We start from the raw sequence: 8,164 nt of genomic DNA on the forward strand, positions 1-8,164 counted from the left end.
TGTAGCGTCGTACCAAGAAGATTGTCAGGGTGTAATCGCTGCCAGTGCTTCAACAAAGTACTGAGTAAAGGGTGTGAATACTTATGTAAATGTAATATTTCAGTTATTTTTTAATACTACTTTAATACTTTTAATCATTCAATCTGTTTTGTATATTCATGGTAGTATTGTGTGTGATTGTTGAGGACATTTTTATTTATCCATTTTAAATGAGGCTGTAGCGTAGACAAATATGGAAAAGGTCAAAGGGTCTGAATACTTTCTGAATGCACTACATACTTACACACAGATAGTGTTGGAAGTAACGCTGCATGTGTGTGATCTCTCTTTTTGGAACCTTCCTCTCCCTCCAGGTTGAAGTGTCCATATGATGTCTCAGTAGACCTGGGGGCTACTGCTTACAGAGTAGGTATGATTTACACACTACGGTATCTCTGGAATCAGCATTCATGTTTCTTTTACACTGACTATAACGCGTGCGTGCTTGTGTGTGTAGGTGAGCTGGGGGACTGTGACCCTCTAGAGCATTCTCCTGAGCTGTGGTCAGAGTTCCGCTTCACACCCCAAACAGAGTGAACCATGGAGGCAGACATCTTTAACAAGTGGGTGGACCTAAGGTGAGTTAAAACGCCATCCAACCATCCTCACTGGTGTCTGTCTGGACAGACTAGGTGTGTCTGGATAAGAACACAGACATCTCCACTGGTGTCTGTCTGACAGACTGTAGGTGTGTCTGGATAAGAACACAGGACATCTCCACTGGTGTCTGTCTGAACAGACTGTAGGTGTGTCTGGTTAAGAACACAGGACATCTCACTGGTGTCTGTCTGACAGACTGAGGTGTGTCTGGTTAAGAACACAGGACATCCTCACTGGTGTCTGTCTGAACAGACTGTAGGTGTGTCTGGATAAACACAGGACATCTCCACTGGTGTCTGTCTGAACAGACTGTAGGTGTGTCTGGAGTAAGAACACAGGACATCTCCACTGGTGTCGTCTTGAACAGACTGTAGGTGTGTCTGGATAAGAACACAGACAATCTCACTGGTGTCTGTCTGAACAGACTGTAGGTGTGTCTGGAAGAACACAGGACATCTCCACTGGTTCTGTCTGAACAGACTGTAGGTGTGTCTGGATAAGAACACAGGACACTCTCACTGGTGTCTGTCTGAACAGACTGTAGGGGTGTCTGGATAGAACAGGACATTCCACTGGTGTCTGTCCGAACAGGACTGTAGGTGTGTCTGGGATAAGAACACATGGACAATACTCCACTGGTGTCTGTGCTCTGGACAGACTGTAGGTGTGTCTGGTAAGGAACACCAGACAGCTTCCACTGGGTGGTCTAGCATGGCACACCTGTATTTGGGGAGTTTCTCCCATTCTTCCCTGCAGATCCTCTCAAGCTCTGTCAGGTTGGATGGGGAGTGTCGCTACACAGCTATTTTCAGGTCTCTCCAGAGATGTTCAATTGAGTTCATGTCCGGGCTCTGGCTGGGCAACTCAAGGACATTCAGAGACTTGTCCCGAAGCCACTCCTGCGTTGTCTTGGCTGTGTGCTTAGGGTCATTGTCCTGTTGGAAGGTGAACCTTCACCCCAGTCTCAGGTCCTGAGCGCTCTGGAGCAGGTTTTCATCAAGGATCTCTGTACTTTGCTCCATTCATCTTTCTCTCGATCCTGACTAGTCTCCCAGTCCCTGCCACTGAAAAACACCCCCACAGCATGATTCTGCCACCACCATTTTTGACCGTAGGGATGGTGCCAGGTTTCCTCCAAAATCTTGTTTCTCATGGTCTGAGAGTCTTTTGGTGCCTTTTGGCAAACTCCAAGCAGGCGGTGATGTGCCTTTTACTGAAAAGTCTTGGTGGTTCCAAACGTCTTCCATTTAAGAATGATGGAGGCCACTGTGTTCTTGGGGACCTTCAATGCTGCAGACCTTTTTTGGTACTCTTCCTCAGATCTGTGTCGACACAATCCTGTCTCTGAGCTCTATGGACAATTCCTTCGACCTCATGGTTTGGTTTTGCTCTGACATGCACTGTCAACTGTGGGACCTTATATAGACAGTTGTGTGCCTTTCCAAATCATGTCCAATCAATTGAATTTACCACAGGATGATGAATGGAAACAGAATGCACCGGAGCTCAATTTCAAGGTCTCATAGCAAAGGGTCTGGATACTTACGTAAATAAGGCATTTCTGTTTTTTATATATTTGCAAACATTTCTAAAAACCTGTTTTTGCTTTGTCTTTAAGATGAATTGTGTGTAGATTGATGAGGGGGAAAAAATAATGTAATTCATTTTAGAATAAGGCTGTAACGTAACAAAATGTGGAAAAATGGAAGGGGCCTCGATACTTTCCGAATGCACTGTGTGTATGTGTATATATATATATATATATATATATATATATATGTGTGTTGGGGAGGAGAGGTCCTTTTCTTTAAATGATCAGCCCTCTGATGTTCTGATCCTGTACTTTATTATAGAGCTACACACAGGAGATGTGACCCAGATGGAGAGAGAATGAGAGACAGAGAGAGTGAGAGAGAGGTTTAGTGTGTGTGTGTGTGTTGGGGGTGTTAGGAGCTGCTTACTTGCCGGACAGAATGTCTTGTCGAAGCTGCAGCACAAACAGGTACCTGGAACACAGACAAATGGAGTGAGAATAAAACCACTGATGTAGAATCAATCTTTCTCCCTTTCACACTGACTGACTGGCACACTGTCTTTCTCCCTCTGAAGAGGTCAGTCATTTTGCCTTAATTAGTCTCTTCCCCACTGGACCAAAGTAATTAGCTACACTGCACCCTTACACCTCTACACTACACCGAGGAGGGGGTGAGATTGTGTGAATGAGACCGTATGTATATGAGTGTGTGTGTATTCATGTGTGCAGAATGTGCGCGCGAGTGTGTGTGTGCGCACAGGCAGCCAGTGGTGGTGTTACCTGGTGAACTCCTCATGTAGGTTATTGGGCTCTGAGGAGTAGAACTTCACCCTGAAGAACAGTCTGTAACACCCAGTTGGGAGATGTCCTGTGTTCTTAACCGACAACCTACAGTCTGTCCAGGGACAGACACCAGTGAGTATTGTCCATGTGTTCTTATCCGAACACACCTACAGTCTGTTCAGACAGACACCAGTGGAATGTGCCGTGTTCTATCCAGACACACCTACAGGCTGTTCAGATCAGACACCAGTGGAGTGTCCTGTGTTCTTATCCAGACACACCGACAGTCTGTGTCAGACAGACACCAGTGGAGATGTCCTGTGTCATTAGTCCAGAACACCTACAGTCGTTCAGACCAGACACCAGTCGTAGATGTTCCGGTGTTCTTATCCAGACACACCTACATCTGTTCAGACAGACACTCAGTGGAATGTTCCTGATGTTCTTATCCAGACACACCTTACAGTCTGTCAGTCCAGACACCGTTGAGATGTCCTGGTTCTATCCAGACACACCTACGTCTGTTCAGAACAGGACATCCAGTTTGAGGATGTTCCTGGTGTTTTAACCAGACACACCTACAGTCTGTCCAGCAGACACCAGTGAAGACTGTCCTTGTGTGTCTTATCCGGAGACACACCTACGTTAGTTCAGACAAGGCACCAGTGGAGATGTCCTGTGTTCTTATCAGACACACCTACAGTCTGTCCAGACAGACACCAGTGGAGAATCTGTTCCTGTGTTTCTTATCCAGACAACCACCTACAGTCTTGTGCAGACAGACACCAGTGAGGATGGTTGGATGGCGTTTGTTTTAACTCACCCTTAGGTCTACCCACTTGTTAAGAATTGTTCATGCCTCCATGTCTCATCTCGTTTTGGTGTGGGAAGCGGAACCTCTGAACCAGCTCAGCGAGAATGGCTCTAGAGGGTCTCACAGTCCCCCAGCTCCTACACACACAAGCACGCACCCGTTTTATGTCATGGGTGTAAAAAGGAAACATGAATGCTGATTCCAGAGGATACCGTAGTGTGATAATCATGTCACCTACTCTGTAAGCAGTACGCCCCCAAGGTCTACTGAGACATGTCATATCTGGCACTCTTCAACCTGAGGGAGAGGAAGGTTCCAGAACAGAGAGATCACATACACATGCAGCGTTACGTCCAACACTTCTGCTGCTGTAAGTATGGTAGTGCATTCAGAAAGTATTCAGGACCCTTTGACCTTTTCCATTATTTTGTTGCGCTACAGCCTCATTATGAAAATTGGATGGGTTTTATTAATAATGTCCTCTTCAACCCTCACACATCAATACCCCATGTGAGTATAGCAAAACAGATATGAAATAGTATAAAAAGTATTAAAGTAGTATTAAAAAATTGAAACTGAAATATTACATTTACGATTAAGTATTCACATCCCTTTACTCAGTACTTTGTTGAAGCACCAATGGCAAGCGATACAGCCTTTGACTCTTCTGGGTAATGTTACGCTACATAAGCTGGCACACCTGTATTGGGGAGTTCTCCTATTTTCCCTGCAGATCCTCTCAAGCTCTGTCAGGTTTGGATGGGGAGTGGTCTGCTACAGCAAGCTATTTTTCATTGGGTCTCTCCAGAGATAGTATCAATTTGAGTTTCAATGTCGGTCTTTCTGGTTCTGTTTGTGGAACTCAGGGACATTCAGACAATTGTCCCGAAGCACTCCTGCTTGTCTTGGCTGTGTGCTTAGGGTCATTTGTCCTGTTGGAAGGTGAACCTTCATCGCCCACCAGTCTGACATGCTCCTGAGGCGCTCTGGAGCAGGTTTTCATCATAGGATCTCTGTACTTTGCTCCATTATCTTTCTCTCGATCCTGACTGTGTCTCCCAGTCCCTGCCACTGAAAACACCCCTCACAGCAATGATTCTAGCCACCACCATTTTTTGACACGTAGGGATGGTGCCCAGGTTTCCTCGCATCTTAGTTCTCTCATGTGTGTAGAGTCTTTTTGGTGGTGGGGCGGCCTTTTATTTGGCAAACTCCAAGCAATGGGGTGATGTAGCCTTTTACTGGAAAGTCTTGGTAGGGTTCCAACGTCTTCCGATTAAGAATGATGGAGGCACTGTGTTCCTTTGGGCACTTCAATGCTGCTAGACCTTTTTTGGTAACGTCTTCACCAGATCTGTGGTCGACAGCAATCCTGTCTCGTGAGCTCTAATGGACTAATTCCTCTCGACCCCATATGGTTTGTTTGCTTCTTTGCATCTTGCATCACTGGTCTAACTCGTGACCTTATTAGACAGTTGTGCTGCCTTCTCGCGAAATCATGTTCCAATCAATTGAATTTTACCATCATGGATGTTATGAATGGAAACAGAATTGCACCGGTGACGTAGCTCAATTTTCAAGGTCTTCATATGCAAAGGGTCTTGATACTTACGTATAATAAGGTCTATTTCTTGTTTATTTTATATATTTGCAATCATTTCCTTAAAACCTGTTTTTGCTTTGTCTTAGATGATTGTGTGTAGATGTTGTTATGAGGGGTGAATAAAATTAATGTAATTCATTTTAGAATAAGGCTGTAACTGTAACAAAATGGTAGGAAAAATGGAAGGGGCCCTCGATACTTTTCCGGAATTTGCACTGTTGTATGTTTATAGTTATATTATATTATATATATTTATATATATGTGTGTTGCGGGAGGAGAGGTACCTTTTCTTTTAATTGTGATCAGCCTCTGATGTGTCATGATCCTGTGACTTTATTATTCAGAGCTACACACAGGGTAGACATGACACATGATGGAGGATGAGGAAATGAGAGACAGATGAGACGTGGAGAGAGTAGGTTTAGTGGTGTGTTGTGTGTTGTGTGTGTTGTGGTGTATGTTGTGTGTGTGTGTGTGTGTGTGTGGTGTGTGTTGGGGGTGTTAAGGGAGCTGATTACTTGTCCGGACGAATGTCTTGTCGAAGTTGGCAGCACAAACAGTGTACCTTTGGCACAGACACAATGGAGTGAGAATAAAACCACTGATGTTAGAATCAAATCTCTCTCTCTTCACACTGACTGACTGGCAACACTGTCTTTCTCCCTCTCTCTTTCACACTGAATGTCTTCTCCCTCTCATCTTTCCACAACTGAATGTCTTTGTCTCCCTCTCTCTCATTCACACTGACTGTCTTTCTTTGCACACTGACTGATCTTTCTCCTCTCTCTTTCACCACTGACTATGACTTTCTCTGCCTTTCACACTGACTGACTTCTCCCTCTCTCTTCACAACTGAATTGTCTGCTCCCTGCTCACACTGATTGTCTTTCTCCCTCTTCGTCTTTCACACTGACTGACTATTCTCCTCTTTCACAACTGAGCTGGAACTGACTTTTCTTCTGCTTTCACACTGATTGTCTTTCTCCCTCTCTTTCACACTGACTGTCTCTTCTCTTCTCCTTCTACTTTCACACTGACTCGACTCTTCCTCGCCTCTCTCTTTCACTACTGACTGAGACTTTCTCCCTCTCTCTTTCACACTGACTGACTATCGGCTTTCTTCTCCTTCAGCCTGACTGTCTTTCCCTCACACGTGACCGACTTTTCTACCTCTCGTCTTTCACACGGAACTAGACTTTCTACCTCTCTCTTTCACACTGACTGTCTGGTCAACACGGACTTTCTCCCTGTCTTTTCACACTGACTGTCTTTCTCCCTCTCTCTTTCACATGTGACCGACTTTCTACCTCCTCTCTTTCACACTGACTGACTTTTCTCCCTCTCTCTTTCACACTGACTGACCTCTCCTCTTTCCCTCTGCTGTCACCGGTTTCATCCTGTCTGAGTCTGACACATAAATTTTCCTGTGACTGCTTCTTCTCCCTCGTCTCTTTCACACTGACTGACTTTCTCCCTCTCTCTTTTCACACTGGACTGACTTTCTCCCTCTCTTTTCTGAGCACTGATCTGACTGGCACACTGTCTTTCTCCCTCTCTTTCACATGACTGGTCTTTTCTCCCTCTCTCTTTCACACGGAACTAACTGGACAACATTTTTGCCCTCCCTCCCTTCACATGAGCTGTCTTATCTCCCTCCTATTCACACTTGTTACTTTCTCCCTCTCTCTTTCAAACACTGACTGATCTTTCTCCCTCTTCTCTTCACATCTGACTTTCTTTGCTCTCCTCTCTGTTACACATCGATGTTTCTCCTCTCATCTTTCCACACTGTCTTTCTCCCTCTCTCTCTTTCACACGACTGTCTTTCTCCCTCTCTCTTTCACACTGGACTGTCTTCTTCGCCTCTCTCTCTTTCACCACGGACTGTCTTTCTCCTCTCCTCTTTCTCACTGACTGTCTTTCTCCCCTCTCTCTTTCACATGACTGTCTTTCTCCCTCTCTCTTTCACACTGACTGTCTTTCTCCCTCTCTCTTCACACTGCCTTTCATCACTGACTGTCTTTCTCCCTCTCTCTTTCACACTGACTGTCTTTCTCCTCTCTCTTTCACACCTGACTGTCTTTCTCGTCCTCTCTCTTTTCACACTGTACTGTCTTTCTCCTCTTGCTCTTTCCATCACTGACTTCTTCTCCTGCTCTCTCTTTCACACTGACTACTCACTGTCTTTCTCCCTCCTCTCTCTTCTTCACACTGACTGGTTCACACGTCTTCTCCCTCTTCTCTTTCACACTGACTGTCTTCTCCCTCTCTCTTTCACACTGACTGTTCTTTCATCCCTCTCTCTTTCACACTGACTGTCTTTCTCCCTCTCTCTTTCACACTGACTGTCTTTCTCCCTCCTCTTTCACAGCTTGACTCTTCTTTCACACGACTGTCTCTTCTCCCTCTCTTCTTTCACACTGACTGCTCTTTCCTCTCTCGTTTTCACTCACTGACTGTCTTTCTCCTCTCTCTCTTTCACACACTGCTGTCTTTCTCCCTCTCTCTTTCACCTGACTGTCTTTCTCCTCTCTCTTTCACACTGACTGTCTTTCTCCCTCTCTCTTTCACACTGACTGTCTTTCTCCCTCTCTTCTTTCACACTTGACCTCTCTTTCACACTGACTGTCTTTCTCCCTCTCACTGACTGTCTTCTTTCTCCCTCTGCGTCTTTCACACTGACTGTCTTTCTTCTCTCTCCTCTTTCACACTGACTCTCTTTCTCCCTCTCTCTTTTCCACTGACTGACTGTCTTTCATCCCCTCGTCTTTCACATTTTGGACTGTCTGG

At 45.2% G+C, this 8,164-nt stretch overlaps 1 protein-coding gene and 1 long non-coding RNA gene across 2 annotated transcripts in view; one reads left to right on the forward strand and one right to left on the reverse strand.

Annotated features, from left to right (window-relative positions):
• The window catches only part of LOC111976750 (uncharacterized), a 4,704-nt gene extending 4,092 nt beyond the window's left edge, over positions 1–612 (forward strand). The window contains exons 4-5 of the long non-coding RNA XR_002878961.2: positions 354–405; positions 497–612. This is a non-coding gene — a long non-coding RNA (uncharacterized lncRNA). The remainder of the gene's footprint in view (positions 1–353; positions 406–496) is intronic.
• Positions 1–8,164, reverse strand: part of epb41l4b (erythrocyte membrane protein band 4.1 like 4B) — a 40,433-nt gene that overhangs the window by 19,715 nt on the left and 12,554 nt on the right. Inside the window, 1 exon segment of the mRNA XM_070447753.1 lies at positions 2,601–2,645. Coding sequence (XP_070303854.1) covers positions 2,601–2,645 — 45 coding nt within the window.

The sequence above is a fragment of the Salvelinus sp. IW2-2015 genome, linkage group LG17 (assembly GCF_002910315.2).
Source record: "Salvelinus sp. IW2-2015 linkage group LG17, ASM291031v2, whole genome shotgun sequence".
NCBI lineage: Eukaryota > Metazoa > Chordata > Actinopteri > Salmoniformes > Salmonidae > Salvelinus > Salvelinus sp. IW2-2015.